Consider the following 22,472-nt stretch of genomic DNA (forward strand, 5'->3'; position numbering starts at 1 on the left):
TAGTCTACAGGGAAAAATGTGAAAAAGCTGACTGAAAAAAATGTGCTTACCATTTAATGAACATGTTGTTGATTGGATTAAATTCAATTATTCAATGTTTTGGGGTGAATATGAAGAACCTTGAATAAAGTTCAGCTGGTTTTTCTGATATTTGCTCGTTTTTCGTCATTTAGCTAAAGCCAAAGTTTGCAAAAGTGGTGGTTCTTTGTAAAGTTTTAGAAGAGACATGCAATCTGGCAGAAATTCAGTGGCTGAAATGGAATAAAAATAGGCCTAAAAGCATGTATTTATTACATTCTTCCTTTTTTCATTTCTTAAGTTGAACTGTACAGGGTACAGGTCACTTAATATTTTTGGAAAAGTTTTGAAATTACTTAGGATTGCAACACTTTTGAACTACTGCATTCTTTTTTTTACATCCACTGTATGCAATTTCTTTTTAAATTTAATGAGCAATCCATTGCTTCCTGTTTACGCCTGGGGATGACAGAGACAGGTTTCTTTTAGCTACTCTTCACTCCATCCCAAAGCAAATAAAAAGATATAAACAGAAGATCATTTTAAACATCTGATATAGAAAAATTTAGAGACAAGGCACATACTTCAGGAAGTGAACTTTATTTAAATAAATAGCCACATAAATAAACAATCTTTCTTAAACATTCTCTCTCCTTCTTCCTTCTGGTCCTTCTCTTCCTCATACACACACACACACACACACACAAAGACGTGATCATGCTCAAACAGTCAAGTAACAATTTAAAAAACAAACAGGAAATACTTCCTATTATCTGAAGTTTTTATCCAAAGGATCATCTTATTGATTTGCATCACAATTCTTAGTGTTTGACCGTTTTTTTTTTTCTTCCATCATGAGAAACCAACAAATAAAAGAAAATCTTTAACATAAAGTGCAAATTTTGCTTCTGTTAAAACAGTAAGCTTAAAAAAAATTCAGAGGGACCAATGAATGAATGAATGAACGCATGCATCATTTTTTTTTTTCAGTCACAATCGGAGACGGAGGGTTCTGATTGTGAGTTTGTTCGGGTAAAAGGCACAAGTGTCGGTGGTGAGTGCAATCAACCAAAAACTGGAATATCAACACTGCACGTTTCCAGGAACCTGGAGGAACACTGCTCTCCTATGAGATGTTTCACAGATATGAGACGAAGAACTGAACACACAATAACACACATCGTTTCATCTGAACTAAGGTTGTAGCCACTGAATAAAGTTCAGCTTCCTTCACAATATGGTATTGCTATATTTAGGTTTATTTTTTTTACATTTTTTTTTCTTCTTCTTCTTTTCTAAAAAAGTACAAAAAAAGAGAGAACACAACCATGGTCCTGACAGTAACAGCTAGAGATACAAAGAAAAGGTGTAGCTTTAGGATTTGGTGGCAGCAGGAGTTTCAGATCACATAAAAATGGTTGCTAACCACCCGGCTACATCTTGAGACAGCATTTGAAAAAAGGAAAAAGTCAGTAGTGTGTCTTTGAGAGATCACCTGTGCTGTTCGCTCTTTGGTAAAACCCAAAATTTCTTTCTGTTAACTACGAGCACTCTGCAGGATGAAGCAGCAGTTGTTTGTTTGTTTGTTGTTGTTTTTAAATGCCTTCCTCTAAATCACTACAGTGTCATGTTTATTGGATCGCATAATAACGAGTACCTTTTCTGGTCGGCCAGCTAGCAAAGCGAGATCAAACACATTTAAAGATAAAAAATAAACGAAGGAAAACCTCAGGCAGAACACGTAATTTTTAACCTTGTCTTTCCGTCGAGTTTCTGTGTGAAATATTGCACTGTTCCCACAGTCTTTGTTCTGTCCAGCTTTCCTCTGATACACTGGGAGTGAAAAACAAGGACAAAGAAGTGGAGACGCCTCAGGAGCGTCCAGATCGTAGGTCAATGCCGCAATAGTGTGAGGGCAAAAGCATATAGAAGGTAGTTCTGTCCCGAGGGATTTAGGTGAATTATAATAGAGAAAGCAATGTCAATTCTTATTGCTCACTAATGTTGTTCACTATTTTTACATCAAATACATTTTTTTGTCTCTGTTGGTATTAAGTGAACAAATATTGCATATAGCAATTTAGTTGAACGTAAACTTTTAGTGCTTCTTTTATTTTTGCTCAGTTTGCTCGTCAAGGTCAATTTGCCACTCACAATATGGCGGGTGAGCTGACGTATCTTTTCTACAGGGCAGCAATGCGTCTGCTCTTCCATGTCTAACGTGAAAACGTGTTCTCCGGTGTGATTTCACCCTGTTGCCTGAGGAGGTAGTAAAAGCATCTAACATGGAGGCGCTCAGCAAACGAAGACATTGTGGATCTTCACCCCGATGTACCTGTTTGTGCTTTAACTAAATCAGCGAAACCACGTCTTCATTCAGTTTTGGCTGATTACTACATCACAGTCTTCCTGCAGCTTGAGGTAAAAAGCAGCATTTTGCGCAGCATAAACAATCTCGCACTGAAACAAAACAAACAAAAAAAATCGTCACAGTTTCCATACAAGTCCTTCAGTGAACGCTTTCGAGCTCAGAGCGCTGTACTGCATGTTCATTGCACTGCTACAGAGAAAAGTCTCTAGAAAGGCGAACAAAGTGGGGAAGAATTTTGGTCTTACTTAACCAAAGAAGAAGTCGAACAAAGAGCAGAGGAGGGAATCTTCTTGTTCACTTAGACAGCATCAGAATTCGAGAGTCAAATATTTCAGCTGATCTCATTCTAGTGAGTCCGTCGGGAGAGCTGGAAGAGAGCCGTTCGCTCTTATTGCTTCTCTGGCTGCTGAAATCACCGCCTCAATCCAGAGTTTGGTTATTGCTTAGTCTTTAGCTTATCTGGTCTCAAAAAGCACACAAAGGTGGACACATTCTCACGTGCCAGTTTGTCGCTTGCATCAACTTTTTGTTTCTTTCACTCAGTTGTGCTCTGTTGTTTCCTGGGGACAGTCCTCCATTTTATTTCACCATCACGCAGCTGCTGAGCTGCTGCTGTCCGGCCAGGCCCAGCTCCTGCATGCCGGAGTCGGCGCCGGAGACCGGGCCCATGCTCCACACAGCCAGCTTGGACGGGACGGGGAAGGGGCTTTGTGCTGCGGACTGAGGCTGCTGCAGGACGGCGAAGGGGAGAGGCTGGGGCTGCTGGCTGATGTGCAGGCGCGCCTCGAGCATGTAGGCGGCGGAGGCCACTGGGGACATGGAGGAGGAGTAGCAGCTGGACGTAGGCGAGGAGCAGCCAGAGAAGGAGGAGGACTCCAGGGTTTGATGCCAGAGGCCCGCCGGAGCCGGCTGCTGAGGAGGAGGAGGAGGCAGGGCGGGCTGGACGGCGGGAGCATCAAAGATGGAGGAAGGGGAAAACGTGGCTGCGGGTGGAGGAGAGGGCGACTGCTGCTGGGCCAGGAAGAGCAGGGGGTTCTGGGTAGGTCCGGTCTGGGGGGCCTGGACCTGGGGTTGAGGTTGGTGCTGAATCTGCAGCATCCTGGAAACAGATGCAAAGAATTAGATGCTGCTCTAACGTCAGGATACAAATCTACCCTTAAAATTTCTACTGATCACATTTTCAGACAACCCAACTAAGAACAATTTCTTCTCTTTAAAGACAAGCGCTTTAATTTACTTTTTGGGATTGTTCTGTGATTGCGTCACGTTCTGATGAATTAAAAACTACTTCGCTGCAAAAACACAAAATCATACCAAGTATTTCTGGTCTAGATTTTCATGTAAATATCTTAGTAAACTTAAAATAAAGACAAAAGTAACTTACAAGTAACTTTTCAGCAAGATATAGGCGCTTGCTTTAAGTCAATAATACATTAACACTGATGAAAAAGTACAAGTACTAGTACTATAACTAGCTGAAAAGTTTCTAGTAAGATAGTTTTGTCTTATTTTAAATGTACTAGAAACTAGACCAAAACTACTTGGCTAAATTTTGTATTTTTTTCAGTGAATTCCTCTGCAGGACTTATTCCTCTTAGAAACTTCAAGAAAATGAAAGGTTTGCTTTAAAAAAAACTTCATTTGAAGGATCAAATTGTTGCAAGGAGTCTCACCTTTGCTGGTGCAGCACCTCCTCCAGCATGCTGCGATGCTCGGAGAAGGCCGGGCCGAGGGAGCCTCGGCTGCCGCGGTTGGAGGTGGGAGGGGGAACGACCTGCCTGGTCAGACCTTTGATCTTATTCAACCCCAGAAGGCCTTTGGTGCGCGTGTTTTTCCTCAGCTGTTGGCGGAAAGCTTTGAGGCCTACAGGAACACAGAAACCTTAAGGTTACACGGTGCAAACACACAGCAGGTCGAGTCGTTCCGGAAGAGGTGGTGTGAGTGCGTACCTTGTGTGAGGGAGGTGTCGGAGGCCCTGCGGCCTTCCTGGAAGCTGACAGCGGGCAGGCTGCTCTGAGCTTGGGGCACCAGGTGGGAGGAGAGAGCCAGAGGAGCTCCGGCAGGAAGCCCAGTTCCACCTTCAGCCCTGGAGGCCAGAAGTGTTGACATCTCCCCCACAGCAGACTGCAGTGTGGGAGCAGGACTGCATGAGGACTTCAGACAGCTGTCTGACGACGCTCCGTCTGAGGGACTCACCACAATACCTACAGAGACGGAGCAGGGGAAGTTTTAGCATCCTGACCTGGCATAGTGAAACATGTAGTTGTGCTCACAATGAATACTGACATGGAGGGTTGCACTGGTGGAAACGGGCGGAGACCTCGGCCACAGTGTGTCTGCGGGACGTTGTGGGCGGAAGCAAGGGCCCGAGGCTCTGCGTGGCCTCCTCCTCCTCCAGGTCCCTGGGACGCACCTCCTCACTGATGCTGGTCTCCAGCAGGCTGTTGGGTGAGATGGAGCGGTTCCAGAGGAGTCTGTTCAGGCTGGCCTCCACCGGGAACACCACCCGCTGAAAAGCAGAAGGAGCAAGGCGGTTATTGATGGAGACTGGTTGTTGTCATGGCTCTCTAAGCTCCAAAAGCGAAATTATTCCAAGAAAAGGTTGTGGGTGGCGACGGGTTGTTCGTTTCATGAAATAACTTCCGACTTGATTATTTGAAAGGTTTATGTCGTTTATTTCTAGCAAAAATATAGAATATAGAATAAAATAATAGCTAAGAAGTCGCAAAATAATTTTTAAAAACTCCCCGTCGTCACACCGGACCTTTTGACAAACAAAAAACATCCACAGAGTATATTCTAACTTAAATGGGATTTTTGATTCACAAAACCTAAACATAAATGGCCACAACACACATGGTTCTCTAGCAATGACAGCGAGCTGAAGAAGGACGTCAGGATTTCAATTTACCTGGAATAGTCCACCTTGGTCGCACTCCACCTCGGAGTACACAGGAGGAGTGTTTTTGGATGGGAGTGAGAAAGGAGTAGATCTAAAACGCTCACTGGACTCCATGATGACCTAGAGAAAAGACCAACAATAAAAATCAGCTTTGGACTTGAGCTTTAAATGAAAACAGGACTGAGTTTTGTACATCCTGATGGAGCGCTGACCTCTGGGCAGGTGGAGTCGGACGTACTGCGGGGCCTCTGGCTCCAGGTCCCACACTGACGACTCAGTTGCTGAGCGCGATGCTCTTGCACTCGCTCCAGCAGCAGGTAGTAGATGGCGGAAAAGTGATTATAGCTGCTGCTCTGCAGAGACTGTGGGAAAAGGAACAGCAGATTAGTGACAGAAATGAAACACTTCAGTTGACTGCTTAATCTGCAACATCGTGTTGTGGTGTGACTTTTTCCAAGGAGGGACTTGAAACTCAAATAACAGCAAGAGCGTAAATATATTCACGAGGCACTGCAGATGAGTGAGAAGCTCTTTTTCTCACCTCGATTGTCCTCTGGCGATCGATGCCCAGCGTGTTCATGATGCCCAGCACCGGTTCGCTGTAATCGCCCAGGTTGGAGTTGTACTCTGTGAGGGAATGGCTGAGGGTCTGGTGGGCAGCCGACGGGTCGGCCAGCATCCAGCGGTGCTGCTTGATCTGGGTTACGCTGATCCTTTTGGCCGGGTCCACCACTAGCATCTTACGGATCAGATTTTCACAGTCTATTGAGGGTAGAAAAATGCGATGAGCCCGACTGGTTCTGGGTAGTTCACTTTCAGATTTTGTCAAAAAAAAAAAAAGGAGGTGTGTACCTTGGGACATGAAGAAGGGAATCCTGAATCGTCCCTCTGTGACTCTCTGTCTGAGAGCGGGAAGGCTGGGTGCATCGAACGGAAGAGAGCCGCAGACCAGAACGTAAAGCACTACACCAAGGCTCTGTGAGCAGAAAAGAGAAAGGATTAATTTATTCTTTAAACTTCCAGTTAGTTGTTTTTGCTTTTATCCATTGTGTGCTTACCCAAATATCAAGCTGTGGTCCCTCATACTCTTTCCCCTCAAACACTTCGGGAGCGGCGTAAGGCGGGCTGCCGCACCACGTAGACAGAGGCTCCCCTGCGTTGTAGAAGTTCCCAAATCCAAAGTCTACAAGGCACACACAAACGCATCCATCACTTTAAATCTGAGGAACATCCTCACTGTGACCATGCTCACTGCTTAATATCACTCCTAGTGCACCGACTCAATCGTTCACATTCAATCAGCACTGATTTAATGATAGCCGTTTAGAAATCCCAGAGCGGCTGCAAATACTCTTAAACCAATTAACTTTGTCTCGCACTTTGCTTCCCAGTAAATATGAGAGCAGCGAGAGGTTTATGTTGTAGACCTACCGGCCAGTTTGATGTTCATGTTGGCATCCAGCAGCAGGTTCTCGGTTTTGAGGTCGCGGTGAACGATGTGATGCCGGTGGCAGTAGTCCACGGCCGTGAGGATCTGCCAGAACTTCTTCCGTGCCTCGTCTTCACTCATGCGGCCGTTTGAGGTCAGGTGGTCTGCAGAAAGGGAGGGAGAAAGAGAGCAGACATTTTAGTGGCTAATCTGAGATAAAGCATGACATTTAATTACAAATTTAACAGACGACTTAATTATTATTAGCATTGTTAGGATTTTGTTCTTTAGAAAATTTTAAAAAGCCTCAAAAATTCTAATGTTTTTCATTATTACTTTTCTTTTTTCCATATTTAGCCAGAGCTGGAAAATTTTAAAAGCGAATTCCACACTTTTGCATGCTTAATATTAAAGTCAAAGGGTTTTATGTCAAACTATCCGGATCAGATGAGAACTTACCGAACATCTCACCGTTCTTTGCATACTCTGTGACAATGTACAGCATGTCTTTGGTCTCCATGACCTAGGAGAGAGAAAAGCGAGATTTAAATGACTGAGTCAAGTGTAAAACTTGTTCCAAGAATTCCTGTGCAGCCGCGAGACATTTCCTAACCACCAAAACCTCCTTCACATACTTCTCCATAAACTTGTTCCACTCGTTGCAAAAATACCAAAGGCTTTCCATCGCATTACATGAGCCGACCAATTTCCTGAACACATTTTTATCATGTTTTAAACACCAGTTTACACACGTCAACACAAACCCTAACTAAAATTCTTAACATTCACTTACAGAACAGCTACTTAAATGATTGGGGGTGTTACCCAGTGGCTAGCACCGGTTGGCAACAGACGCTAGTGTTTAATTTCACAATTCCCCAGCCTCCTTATGGCGAAGAAAGTGCAACAGTTTCACACAGGCTTGCTCACACGGGGCCTGTCTTTTGTATTAAAAGCAGCGTACGTGCGGTAAAAGTCCCAGTCTTTCCCTGGAGCTCACAGAGGGCCTCCGTTTCCTCTGAGGCCCCCGGGGACGGAGTAGTTTCAGCTGAAAGGTTGCACAACAAAGCAATTTTCCGTCAGATGACAAAAAGCCCGTACGGATAATGCCGCCGGCCGGTTTTGAACTGAATGTCACCAAATTCCACTGAATGGAGGAGTTTTAGTTTGTCCAGACCCTTTAGAGAACCAAAGGGTGGTGAGTGAATACTCAGTGCAGAGGAAAACAGTGTTTATCTGTAAGATAGAGCCATTCTCTGGAGCTCAGTCACCTTGAGGTGATGCTAACGTCATACTGCTGCTTTAAAGGCCCCCATTCAGCCATATTTTACATTCAAAAAGCCTCATAGGAAAACCTTTACCTTCATTTTTGCTTACATTACAGGAGATCGGCTAAGTTTACGCTCAGTGCCCCACCTTTGGGGTATTTCTGAACCCTAGGGGCTTGGATGAAACGACAAAGAAAGGTCAGCTATTGTTGATGTTACAAGGGGAAAATGCATCTTGTTCCCATGATGATGCTAGGAGAGTGAAAGCAGCAGCAAAGCAAAAAAAAAGACAGCCCAGATACAAAGATCATAAGACTGCCTTATGCCAGATTCCTTCCTTTGTACAGGAAGGAGAGGATTATGTGACTAGCATCATCTCCATCAAGCCAACAGCCAGAGGCTAGGTCACAAAGAGGCTAGACACAAACACAAGACCCATCGGAGTGATGTAACAACACCCTTTATCATCACTTACTAGATTCATGACTAATTAACCAAATTAAATTACTTCAGCTGCTCTGAAACAAAACGTGCAGAACATCAATCGGTTCGTCAGCCTGCTAGAGCCACAGCGTTCAGACATTAATCATCTTCACATTCCTCACAGGTTGAATCATGTCAATCCATTTACAGAGAGGGCTTAGTGTTTGCTAGTTAAGACTGGGCATTTGAGTTGTGCTACTCTACAAACAGAAGAGAAGAAAAAAATAGATTTTTTGGGGGGGCTACAAGCAGATTTACTTTAAAAAAATACTGTGAATATTAGTGGGTGTTGTTTCTGTATTTTATGTATCAAATAAAAAGATAATGAATGAATGAATGCTATACATAACATATAATTAATTTTCTGTTAATTATGAACATCATATTCATTTTAGCTGTGAATGTCTGGGTGAATACAGGTAAACCATGGTATGTTTTACTAGTTAGTTATTTTATCTATTCAGTCAGATAAATCCAACTAAGATGCAACTTGTGCAAAATTAATACCAGCATGTCAACCCAGACATCTCATCATCATTTCATCCCAGTTTTGAAATGCATAATGATTTTCTGCATTTTCTATCGAGGGTGTAAGCAAAAATTATTCTGAGCTGCACATAAAACTGCTGGCAAAGAAAAGGCAAAGAAAATAAGATAATTAGAGAATTACTGTTAATTCAATTGTAAAAACACACTAAAGAAGTACATTAGATTGCTATCATTCTGCTAATTATGAGTATAGATTAATATTGATTTAATATGTACCTCTGCATATGAGGAGAAGTAATGTTTGGAGGGGGGATTCCCAGAAATAATGTCTTGCTCAGAACTTACAATCAGATGTAAAGTAATCCACAAAGGCAGCAAAACAAAAAGAGAGTGAATAATAATAAAACAGCGCTTGTTTGCTTGTTCCCAGGTGTATTTGTTTGTGTGTTTGTTGCCAGACGTGTGCCAAAGTGCCTGCAAGGTCAGCTGAGATGGTAAAAGCGGATTCTTCTCGCTAAGTCTTCAATTTGATTAGGAGTAAAGCAGCGCTTTGTGAGGAGGCTTTCACGTGACGAGCAGACACATTGCACTTGGCTTTAACAAGTGCTAATTGGACTTAATGTTCTGATACTGCACACTTCCTTCACCAGCACTCACCTGACTACTCTTAAGCCCTCATTTCCTCAGCCAACATATCATTACATAACCAAAAAACATGCTACAAATGCATTGTTTCCACAATGGTGCCCATAAATGTCCTTGCACAGAGCGAGAGCGATAGCGAGCGAGGTCAAATAGGATTGTACTAATGCTGTTGTGCTGTACTTATGATTTAGAGTACTCTGAGAATCAGCAGCGCACCACCAGCTGGTGAAAACCACTTTCATGCCAAATGCCCCTTATTTCCTTCTTACTTATTACCACTGCTATTTCCTGATGTGTGCAATAATGACGCACAGTGCTCTGCAGTCCAGCACTGTTAAATGTGCAAAGTTTTCCACACAAACTTAGACAAACTCCCAAACATAGAGAGGGAAACTCAGAAACCGCACGCCTTCCAGTAATCTGCACACGTACTGTTGCACCCCATGCAAAACCGCAGCAGAGAAGAGACAAGATACGACACACACCTGGTAGAGCTTGATGATATGGGGATGGTTCAGCAGCTTCATTATCTGCACCTCTCTGTAAATTTTCTCCAGGTTAGAGGGGCTCAGTCTGGTCTTATCAATTATTTTTATTGCCACCTGGGAAATGAAATGCATGAAAAAGAATTAGCATGCAATAAATAAAAATAAATAAATAAATAAAGGCCTGCATTTTAAATTAACTACATGTTAGAAGAAAGGCTGCTGACCTGTGTTTTGGTGACTTTGTGCTTGGCCAGTTTCACCACTGCAAAGTTTCCTTTCCCCAGGGTGCGGATGATCTCATAGAAGCCGACCTGAAGTGGCCTCCCCTGCGCAGGGCTGGGCTGAGCAGCCCTGCTGGTGTCTGTCATGATCACCATGGTGCACCAAATGTAGTAGCAATGCTTAGACAAAGGGAGGCTTGTACCTGTAAAAACAAGCAAAACAATTACTCATTTAATATACCGTAATCTCTATTTTTCGTTGACCTAGAAAATCAACGAAAAAGATGTAAAAAATATATATATTATTATTATTGGAAATGTTATTGTTATTCAAAATAGATATAAATATTTTGTTAAAGAAGTTTGATATTTTATTATAAATCACTCTAGTCCCACAAATCAAACACCGAACAATCTCTAATCAACTAAAAGTGGCTAAAAAGTAAAATGAGAAATTATCGCACTTGACGAAAGTAGCCAAAATATTTATTTACTCATTCGCGCACTTCTATTGTTTGCTTGTTTTTGGCGACGACGGACTATAAACCAAATATTAAGCAACGAAAAGTGACAAAGTCTTACCTTAGAAAGACATAAAGCGCCTTCTCTCACAGTTCAGACTGCTGTGTGACGAAAAGTGAACCATTCCACCACAGCTCCGAAAAACAAACGCATCAAAGAAGGAAAAACTGCGGGAACCACGCGCGATGCAACTTTTCCCTTCAGCTCTTCTCTCTGAGCTCACAGGAAGGCTTTCGGCCCGGGACTGCGCTGCGGTCGGTGTGCGCCTGAAAGCTCCGCCGGAATGCAGAGCTGAGGGCTTCGGCACTCTCAGAGGGAACTCCTCCTCCTCCCTCCCTTCCTTCCTTTCCTCCCCCCGCTCGCTCCCCAGCCACCATAACAAATTGATACCCACCTCATTAACGTCACACCCGCGTCAGAGCTCCGAGCTGGGTGCGAGGCAAGGCCGGACCCGAGCGCGACGCACGGGTTGCTGGGCAACCGCTCGGCTAGGGCGCTCGGTGACGCGAATGGTGATGAAGAGGTTGCTTGGAGATGGGAACGGTGACGTCAGTCGTAAAGATGTGTCACCACGTGATGTTTCCGTCCGCCGGGGCTCAGGGCTCAGCTCTGCTCACGGGCTCTCCGTCTCGCGCTTCGCCGGAGCGGGAGCGCGCGCATCCTCAGCAGGAACAGAAACAGAAAGCGGGCTGGTTTCGCTGCTCTCAGTTACTCAACTCTAAATCATCGCCAAATTAAATACATTTAAATCTGGAACTTTTATTCTGAAGTATTCCTCCACATGCAGCAACATTTAAACACCCTTAAGATGCAAGTAAACGTATTATTTATGTATGTTTTAATATATATATATATCATTTTCAGAAGATAATTAGAGAGTGCATATTGCAATTATAAAACGTTTGCCCTGCAGCAAGGAAGTACTGAGTTCGGATCCCAGCCTGAGTGTTTCTGTATGCAGTCTGCAACTTCTCCCTGGGCATGTGTTGGTTCTCTACAGCTTCCACCCACAGTCCAAAAGCATGACTTTTAGGTTACTTTACGCTAAATTGCTGATTTGGGAGGGCTATATGCGCATGCTTTGTTTGTGCTGCTTCTCTCAGTCGTCCTGTGATAGACTGGTGACTTGTCCAGTCTATAACTTGTCCTTTTGCCCAATGACAGCTGGAGACGTGCACCGGCCTCCAGCAAACCTGCAAAACGAAGCCTGTATGAATAATGGATGGATTGATGGATGTTTCAATTATGCAACAGGCAGTTAGTGCACAAGGAAAATAATCAGTACTGTATTACAAAACAAATACCAAGTTCACAGAGATGTATGAGTTCTTGTAAAGAGTTACATAGGAACAGTTGCAATAACGACACTGTACTTTAGGATTTGTATGCTGTGGTGTTGCATAGGAAAAGGATAGCAATGCATGCCAGCAAAGTTAAGGAGTTAATCCCAGGAGATGGGGTCAAAACATTCCTATAAAGTTAATATGCAATATTTCCAAACATTTATGGAAATGGCAAGTTTATTACAGGTATAAAGCATTTAAAGCCCTGATGTGTAGATACACATTTCCGGACAGAACTGATGTAGTCAGGTTTGCAGGGCACCTTGCTCACACAGACCACTTATGAACACTGTGGGACGGAGATCCAGAGTTTTTGATGGTTTCTCCAAAACATTGTTTTCCTTCATGTGAATGTGATGTAATGTACTAAATTATTTGGCAGAATAATTGGGGCATCTTCCATCTTACAGGCCTCTGTGAATCCAAGGTTTGACTTCCTGGTTTGACACAAATAGATTTTATTTTGACACAATGTTCTGTCGTCATATTGCCACAGGTTTGTGAAGCACACCAGTTCCTCCTGTGCGTGTTCACCAGGTTTGTGAACTTCCCCCCTCCTGCTCTAAATATAACAATGGTCATTGTGGCCACTCACTTAAATTTTAGTTTCCAAACTGCAATCTTGCATTTTTATGAAACTTCTGGATTAAAGGGTCATTCTCTGAGTGATCTTTTGGCCCATGTCAGTATTTTCACAAGATGTTTTACATTTGTTCTGCACAATTCACATTGAAGAGCATTCAACTCTGTGACCCAGAACATCTCTCCTTCTTAAATAGTGTGATGTCTGGACGTGTGTGTTGTTTGCATAATGCTGTGGTTTGAGCAGAAATGAATGTGACATCTTCAGGCATCTAGAGAATCCGTGGTAACTCAAATGCTGTGAAATAACCTGTTAGAACAAACCATGACAACATCTGGGCGTTCCCACATTGTTTAGAGCCAGAATAATCTTAGTGTATGTTAGGAATGTGTATTATTATTACTGCTTTTGAAAAATGTGAAAGAATTTTGATCATATTAATTAATCTACAATAGTCTGATTTAATGCCAGTCAACTGACATATATTTAAATATCTTGTTTAAAATGTATAAATATTGGAATAAAAATGACTCTTAATTCAGAAAGTATTATTTGTGATAACACAATTTTTAAAATGTAAGTAGATCAACTGTGTTTTTTTTAAATTCAGCAATTAATTTTTGTTTATTGGTCTAAAAAAAATTGATGAAATGGATTTCTTGCACTGAATGGAAAACATAAAACGGTCACTGTTAAAGAAAAACAATACAGCAACTAGTAGATGAATACATTTTTTTCTAATTTTCTGGTGATGAACTGAATAATTAATGAATATCCTGGTTCATTTTCAGTCATATGCATCACGTTAGTTGCATTAAACCCTATCTGGTGCATGACAAACTTCCTTGGCATGCTTTTTAAGCAGCTTACATGTTGCTCGGTTTAAAAACAAAAGGTTCAATCCGCAGGGGTCACACACCTCCCATGAAGAAACAGCAAGAAATAGTTCATTAACCATGACATGGCTGATGTGGTGGAAAATAAAAGGAAACAAGCTTTGCGACACCAAGGCGTGTACATACTGACTTTGTAAATGCTGGGAAACTACTACAATCCTGGTATGAAGCTAAATGAATTCTCTTTCAATTTCAAGGATTTGTTTGTAAAAGTCATAGGCAGATCCAAAACCTATTTCGGCTCAACCTTGAATAATCTCAAACTGATTACAGATGCTTTTTACTTCTTTGGCTTCAAAAGGATTGTCAGCAGTGGCTCACAATCAGACTGGGGAGTTCACTCTGAGGCTGGAAGGCCGTCGGATGGCCTTAAGCAAAACCAAACCAAACCTAATTGCTATTAGTTAACAAAAGAGATCCCCTGGAAGATCAAAGAATGAAAATAAAAATGACACAATCAAATTTTAACTAAGTGGAGCAAACTTGTTTCTACTCAGCCTATCTACTTGATTTGCTGTGTGGTGGGAACCACAAACACTTTGAAAATACACAGCTTTGTAGTTTACCATTAACTTCAAAGAGCATTAACTCAAAAATGCATCCAAATAGCACTTTATAATAAAGTAATGCACTTTATAATTAGCATTTCGTCTTGACAATGTCAAGAGATTCTTTTCAGCCGAAACAAATGTTACCTGAAGACTTTTTTTAAAATAGTCTTGGGATAGTGAAATGTTTACATCTGTGAATTAATTAGTGTCTTGAAAGTCCGTTTTTGTGTTTCTTGATGCAACATTTTTATGAGCACAATTAGCAACGTAGACATGTAGCAATTATCTCCTGTAAGATCTTATCTCTCCTGCAAGGTTGTGGTGAGAGGTTGCTCTTCTTGTTATAGTTCTTTTGTTGCTGAATGCTTAAGGTTTGCAGGTCTTTGTTTAAGCATATTTCACTTTAAGTCTTCTTTTGACAGCTTTTTATTTGGTTTGAAGTCTGCTTCATGTTTCTGAATGTTGAAACTTAGTGATGATCTCACAGCCAAATCGAGTAATTTTTCAGTTTTTGTATTCAATGAGTACTATTATCAAAAAGAGCTACAAAAATCTCCACTTTATTCACAACAAAACTAACAGTAATTTCACAAGTAGATGTTGCATAGTAATTTGCTTCCTGGATTTGATTGGCACAGTCTTTCAAATATAGAAACAAACGTTTATAACCTACATGTTGATCATTTTCAGCCATGTTGAATTTATTCCTGGCTTTCCAGAGCAGGATTTTTATTCTAGAGGCCATTTTATTCATTTTCCTGATGTGGAAATGGGAAATTTCAAGTCCCAAGGACAAATCGAACTGATTATTCCACTGGCTCATTACAGCACCTCAATATTTTTCATTCTCAGCCATTAGGATATAGATTTGCTGCTGTGTTCAGAATCAATATCCTGTTGCTGACCCATTTTAAACCAAGCTGGCCAGCCATTTGATCGCTTTACACAGTGGTAAACATAAAAGTTCTTGCTATAGACTCTGAACATGTACTGAAGTTGCAAAACAACTTTGCAAAACAGCAAAACTGGAGACATTTCTCTTTTTTGCTTATTTTCCAGTTTTGAGTTAATCGCACGCATTTTCTAAAAGCAGAAAAAGTGAAACAGTTGCTTTTTTACTCACTGCTTCTGCATGTCTGGTTTCGGGTTTGTGGAAGTGAATGTTCGTCTTTTGTTGTATTAAGATAATTTAATAATCTATCACTGAATTTGATCATTCAGAGGTGAACTGAGCGGCTTAACTTTGAAATGCAGTTTATCGGTTGTTTGTTCTCAGGATAGTGAAAGAAAACTTTTCTGTACTTTTTTTTTGTATTGTTTGCAACTTGTCCTTTAGACTGCTTACAAGTCGTTGCAGATTACACATCAACAAGGACATCAGCATTTTACAAATACTCGTTCTTATCTGTATTGGCAGAATCACTCCACTTGCTTTCACTTGACTTTTTTTATCGCCACACACCCACAGCATGTATGATAAATTCCCCTCAAAAGGCTTAATTATGTTCAGTTCTGTCTCTGATTATCAATTTGGGAACAAATACAAACTGTCCAAAGATGAAAGTCAGCAAAATATGTCAGAGCTTTCTGGGCTGCTGAGTGAGTGGCACAAATCACAGACAAGGGGACAGCGTGTTGCTGTAACACTGCGTGACGTCCGCAGGAGAAAAGTCACTGTAAATTGCAAACAGCAAACTCCTAATTGTGTTCTGCCACACTCTGAAATGTTAAAGGAATGCAAATCACATGCAAAATGTCACAACTCAAAGGTCACACAGTGTTTTGATGCACGCTTGCAACAAAACCGCATGGCCCACAGAGTATCTTGTCATGCTTTTTTTTCATAACCAAATGTCTGCTGCCATTTGAATGTGAGCACCCCCTTGCATTCTGCAATTGTTGTATTTCCTGTGTGGGCAAAGCACACAAAGTTGCCTTAGTCAGCTTCTGAAAGCAGCTATGTTTCTAGCACACAAAAAAAAAAATCCAGTGATGTGTTTTGGGAATTCACTCATTAGAGTTTGAGTCTAAATGTAATTTATCAAATTTCTAAAAAAAACAAAAAACAAAACAAATACGTATATTTGCTAGGACAACTGCGTTCTTTAACTTTTTTTTCAAATTATGTTGTTTAGCATATTTTTTGTAAGACGTCTCCTTCCACATTTGAAACATACAAAAACTTGCAAACAAGGAACACGAGTCGTTTAGAAACATTGACGCAAACTCCTCGGTTTGCTGCTCGGTCAGGTCTTATCAGCCACTTCCAACCCTTTCCCCTATACGCCCCTATCAAGTGTTTACACAACAAAGCAGCAAATCCTATATTTCCTGTTTACGCCAGCACATGCGCCATTTATGTTTCTGGTGATGTAATACACTCTCAACATATGGTGTTGACAGATCAAACCTACCAAACCCCTGAGCTGGACAAAGGTTGTTTTTATTCAAGATTGACTTTTGGAAAACAGAAAATTTTGAAGATGTTACTTAAAAGCCAGATACCTGGCACTGAGAGGAAACCAGCCAGTTTTGAATAAGTTCTATTTCCACAGAGAGGGATGGTCAGCATCCAGCTAGAATCACACCCGAATGAATGAATAAAATCTTTATTTCAATCACATATGCACGACAATGTCAGGAGAAAAGAAGTAATAAAACGGGAGCAATAATCAAATGTAAAATAAAACCTTCATATTCAATTTGAAAAGGAGCTGGGGGTGGATGCTGGTGTGATTCGGGGTTGTTTGATCTTTGGGATGCAGCTCTGTGTGTATTTAGATGATCTCCTTTCTTCTAACAGACATTTCTCCAATTTTCTCTGATCAACTTCTTCAGTGACTTACCTTTCCTCACAGCTGCACCTAGTTTCTAATCAGCCACCTCCTCCTGGTTCAGTAATCAACTCTCCTGCGTCAGTCTTTCTCAGTCTCTCACTCTTGTTACATTACCAGCCTCTATTCCTATGTTTCCCTTGTGTGGTGTTATTGTGGCCGCCTCTCTGCTCCTGCTGTTCAACTTTTATAACATATGCATTGTGGATTTCTATCTCAGTACCTTACACAGTTTAAATATTTCCACCTGTAACATGTTCATGTCATGATTATCCAATGTACGCTATCTACAAATGTACTTCTACAATTTGTGACACTGTCTGCAGCATTGACAACTATAGGCAGTCTTCTGTGAGATATCACGTGGTTGAGATGTAAGTTAGTTCTATCTGAGTTTGATTCATTTTGATTGAGTGTGAATTAAAGAAAATCTCTCCACCATTTCTACCATTTTTCAAAGCGTCTCTGTTCCAACACAGCTGCTCCATCTACTTCCTCACTCCTGCAGAGGCCTGCCAACGAACCAATGTTTGATTCAGGTGTGTTGAACCTGGAAACAAACTAAAACATGTTATATAAATGTTGTATAATGTTTTATTTAATAAAACTTGATGTATCGTGGAAATTATACCATGTCTGTAGGAAGCTACATTTCCGAAAGTGATTAGTAATACAGAAATGGGAGAACTACTATTAATAACAGAGTGAATAAATGTGCGGAATAATTCAACCCAAGTCAACCATACGACAATAAGTTCTCTCTCTCTCATTCTCACCCTTCCTCTCGTTCTGACACTGTCAGACAAACACGGAGGCCGTAATGACCTCTCATAACACTCACTATTTAGTCACCGCCTCCCGGCCCACTGCTCTGTCTGATTGTATATATTAGTAAAAGCAGCTGCTGATATTCAGCTCTGAGTTGAAATCGATGTTGACATGTTTTTTCTTCTTCCTCTGAATGCCAAAAAACAATCATGTTGGATTTCCTGCTCTGAATGCAGCAGGATAACTTCAGAAAATTGTCACAAACTGCTGAACGTCTCAACGTTCGTCTTGAACAGCAGCGACAAACAGAAGTGACTATTGCTCCATGTTGCACTGTGTGGTGAGCAAATACAAAGAACGACACGTGTTTCTCCTCCCCACTCCACCCCCACTCCTTATGACCTTTAGACTAACATGGGTGAAAAAAGGTCACCCCAGAAGGGTATTTCAACCCCTTCCTTAAATTTTTGCAGCCTGACAGTTAGCAGAGGGCGTCTGATAGGACGTGATGAGTCACAAATGTGACCTGAGAAGTTTCAGTTTGCTCAGTTCAGGTTACAGGTTTGGTTTTTGTTCTACTCTATGTGTTGCCCAGATGTTTCACAACGTGAGCATGAGCAGAAACTGAAGCTTCAAGAGAGGAGAAACGATGGGAAGGCTTGAACGTGGAGCTCAAACATCAATTTCTGTTTATCTTGTTCCATGTGATTGTGCTGTAGCTGTTAAAAAAGTTTGTGTTTTCCTGCTGGGATCAAACAAATTGTCCTTTCAAAGACCTCTCTCCAAAGACTGAACTGACTTCAGTCTCACACCTCACAGCACGAGGTGTGATGTATGCTCCAAAAACCAGGTCTCGTCTTGAAACACAAATTTAACCCTGAGTTCTTGGTGCAATATATGAATTAACTCTGGCTGTGCATGCCAGCAGAGCTCAATATTTATCACTAGCTATAACCTGGGACACTTTAGTCTATAATTTCAATCCTTCTTACAGTGGAAAAAGAGCTGTGCTCCTCAAGCTTTTCCCCATTTTGTCTCATTATCCAGCAGCAAACTTCAATATGTCATAGAGCAACAACAAGGCTAAACAGAATTGTGGAGTTGAAACAAAAATACACAATGTTTTACTTTTCTTTCTATACATAAAATCTGAAGAATGTGTCATGTATTCATTTTCATTTAATATTTTGTAAAACTATCTTTCACTGCCATTACAGTTTTAAGATGTTGGGGTATTATTGTGCGAGACTGAAATTTCTAAAAAAAAGAAATTCTTCACAAATCTGCTCAAGTTTGATCAGACTGGATAGAAATTGTTCAAGATCTGTAAGTTTTGCCTCAACGGTATTTGAGAATCTATTTCTAGATCTCCAGACTAGCAAAAGAACCAGTTTCAAGTCTTTTGCTGCCTGCAACATTTTCACTTTCTGAACTGTATTTATGTCGTCCATGATTAGCATCACTGTCGCTGCTTCAGAAAAGCATGCCCACAGTATGATCCTCACGTCACCGTGTTTCACAGTGAGGATTGTGTTTTTAGAGTGGGGTGCAGTGCTAGTTTTCCACCACACAACTTGTATAGGATACTTCAATTTGGGGGCTGAATACAAACCATGCCACACTTCTCAGATTTTTGTCTAAAAAAAAAGGTACTTTTTCTCAGTGTTGTATAGTAACGAAGTAAAAATACTTCACTACTTTATTTAAGTATATTTTGGAGTACTTCATACTTTCCTCGAGTATGAAAATTTTTGATGACTTTCACTTTTACTTCACTATATTTCCGAACTTAATTGCGTACTTTTACTCCGATACATTTTCAATGTGTGGTTTAGTTACTCGTTACAAAAAAGCGAGAGAGAGAAACAAAGTGTTTTGACCCCACCTACTGATTAGCAAGTAGCAAGTAGGCTACAGAACAAAGTCCGTAGCCTGCTTGCCTGGGCTTGTTCATCACCACCAATAGGATACACCTGTTTCGCTTCTCCCATTAAACACAAAGCAAGTCTCGCAATCAGTAGCAGTCACATGGAGGAGGAGACGGAGACCACAACGACTGCAACTACGTCGGACACGGCTCCAGGGGAACCACCAGCTGATGATGAGAGCCCGTGGCCTTATTTAAACACAATATACTCTTTCGTGGGTGTTAAAGATTCGTCGTACCGCATGCAGTTTATGTTATTCCTTCCCGAAGATGTGGAAATTCTATCTTACAAAAACTCCCCGTCCAACTTGAAGAAACACATCGAGGTAACGTCTTATGAAATGGTTATAATCCTCCTGTTTCAGTAACTATAGCTTGGTCACTAGGCACTACTGTATTGTGAAGTCTTGACCATAAATGAACTTTGTTTGGCATTGTTTCAGTTCCACGCGTGGTGTATTTAGCTTAGGTTTAATGTTGACTGTAGCAGGCTACCTAGACTCCTCTGTTCAAGGGGGACAGAAGCCATAGCGATAGAAATTTAGACTGAATTTAACGAATATAGAAAAGGCATGCAAGTTCAAAACCAGGTTTACAGATGCCAATAAGCTGCATTTCCCTCCCAATTCTTTTTTTCTTTTGCATAATGACCAGTTGTGTGCACCACCTACTGACTGTAGCATTGACTGATTCACTGATTTGTGGAGTAGAGTAATCGTAACAGATCTTTTTCTTCATGTTGGCCGCATTTTCTGTACTATTTATTTTTCTCATTTTCAGCACTGACCTTACTTGAAGGGAAAACTTAAGGCTTACAAAAACTTTGTATTTTCTGTCCTGGAGGGTTTACTAAGAAGCTGGTTCAGTTGTAAAGCAGGTTAAGTTAACCTTGTGCTATAGGTAAAGCACCTAATTTTCTTAACTAAATGATGCCTGCAGGTATATCTATTAGCAGGTTTAATTTTGCCTGCACTTGGTTGTGTACATTATTTTAAGTGTATTTGACAAGTTTACCAAAATATAAAAAATGTCATTCAAACTGCATTTGCTTTGTTTTACTTTTTACTTGTACTTTTCATTACATTACTTGAGTACATCCATTTTTACAGTAATTTCCATACTTAAGTACAAGAAGTTTCAGATACTTTAAGACTTTAACTCAAGTAACATTTCAGTCAGTGACTTCGACTTTTACCAAAGTCATATTTTGGAGAGGTACTTATACTTTTACTTGACTCTGAGGTTTCAGTACTTTATACAACACTGCTTTTTCTCCCTCTTTACAATTATGTGCTACTTTGTGTTAGTTTGTATAAAATCCCCATGAAGTAGCTGCATTAAAGTTTGCGCTTGTGAGGTGGCAAACTGTGATAAGGAGGAGTGTGAATACCCTACAAGGTACAGCTCAGTGCAGTATTGTAGAGTTTAGAGCATGCACCAATCACAGGGGGAAGTAAAACACAACTTCCTGTAACATGTTGGACTGCTCCTTTTTCAGTTTCTGCTTTCAGCTTCAGACTATTGTTTCCATACCATAAAAAAAAGAGAAACTTGTAAAACTGGAAAGAAATTAAGGGGCAAGTTCTCCAAAGTTTCTTATGATTAGTCATTGTGAATGTCATGAGACTTAATCGTTTAAAGCCAATTTCAGGAACAGGGTGTGAGCAAAATAGAATTGCAAAAATGTCAGCTCATTAAAACTTGACCTGAAAGAAGCAGCTGAAAGAACAGGAGTGGCATTTGCAATGTGCTGTGACATGTATAAAAGAGACACTGTGGAAAATGTTTGAGCTTGAGTTTTTCATTGTGTAAAGATTGTTTGAGAGAAAAGCAAATAATTAATCCAGTTTTGCTGTTTTTACTGCAGAAAGGATTGGACCTCTCCAGCAGATGTTTGTGCATGAACACTTTTAAATTATAGTGGCAACATTAGTATCTGTACTTTTAGGAAAATATTTGTTTGGCATGGGGTTTTTTTTACCCACACAGTCAGGCTGTTACATATATGTGCTATAATATCTTCTTTTATAACACTGTTAAGGTTTAAAAAGTATCAAAATGTTTCCATAAAACATATTTTTGGATTATTGAACTAATAATTTAAACTTTCTGGGCTTATAATAGAGGTGGACCAAGCAGAGGCCTCGCCAACACATGCATGTCAAATCTGTAGACTGAATATTTGACAGTGATGTGTTGATTACATTACTAACACAGTGGTACAAATTACTACTTCCACTGTTTATTAGTGTAGTAAATGCACTAATTTATTTAACAAATACTTATTAAACACTGCATATCTCATTATTTCACATAGGTTGTCTTCAATTCTTAAGTGTTTATTTTATTTAGCTTAAATAAAATCAGGACTTGTTGAAGTTTCATCTCCTGGAGTTTTCAAACTGACCTTGTGTAAAAATGTTTTGTGCGATTTAATTTTAGACCTTTTGTTACTTTCTATCAAGGGGGAAATGGAAAAAACGGGGGAAACAGTAAAACACTTTATGCGGGACTTTGCCCAAACTAAAGTACAGTACAGGAGGAAATGAAGGAAGAGAAATAAAGGTGTTTGCAAAAGGATAACAGTAAACTGACAATATTTCATTATGGTGCCGTAATTTGCTATTAATTCTGAGCCTTAGATTATGATTTGTCTCATAAAACACTGATGAATGAATATTGAATTAAAATATTGCAGTTTTGATTGTGGGAACCGAACTATAACGTGGTTTAG

General features: G+C 40.7%; 1 protein-coding gene across 1 annotated transcript; it reads right to left on the bottom strand.

Moving 5' to 3' along the window:
- Positions 1-599: 599 nt before the first annotated feature.
- On the bottom strand, positions 600-11,111 carry sik1 (salt-inducible kinase 1). Its single transcript, XM_028023023.1, has 14 exons — positions 10,897-11,111; positions 10,318-10,517; positions 10,091-10,207; positions 7,180-7,243; positions 6,723-6,884; positions 6,350-6,474; positions 6,144-6,267; positions 5,833-6,053; positions 5,504-5,653; positions 5,301-5,411; positions 4,676-4,898; positions 4,339-4,593; positions 4,063-4,252; positions 600-3,488 (listed from the first exon to the last, which is right to left on the bottom strand). Exons 2-14 carry the CDS (start codon positions 10,468-10,470, stop codon positions 2,969-2,971), a joined length of 2,415 nt encoding a protein of 804 aa, XP_027878824.1. The 5' UTR covers positions 10,471-10,517; positions 10,897-11,111; the 3' UTR covers positions 600-2,968.
- Positions 11,112-22,472: the final 11,361 nt, after the last annotated feature.

The sequence above is a fragment of the Xiphophorus couchianus genome, chromosome 7 (assembly GCF_001444195.1).
Source record: "Xiphophorus couchianus chromosome 7, X_couchianus-1.0, whole genome shotgun sequence".
Classification (NCBI taxonomy): Eukaryota; Metazoa; Chordata; class Actinopteri; order Cyprinodontiformes; family Poeciliidae; genus Xiphophorus; species Xiphophorus couchianus.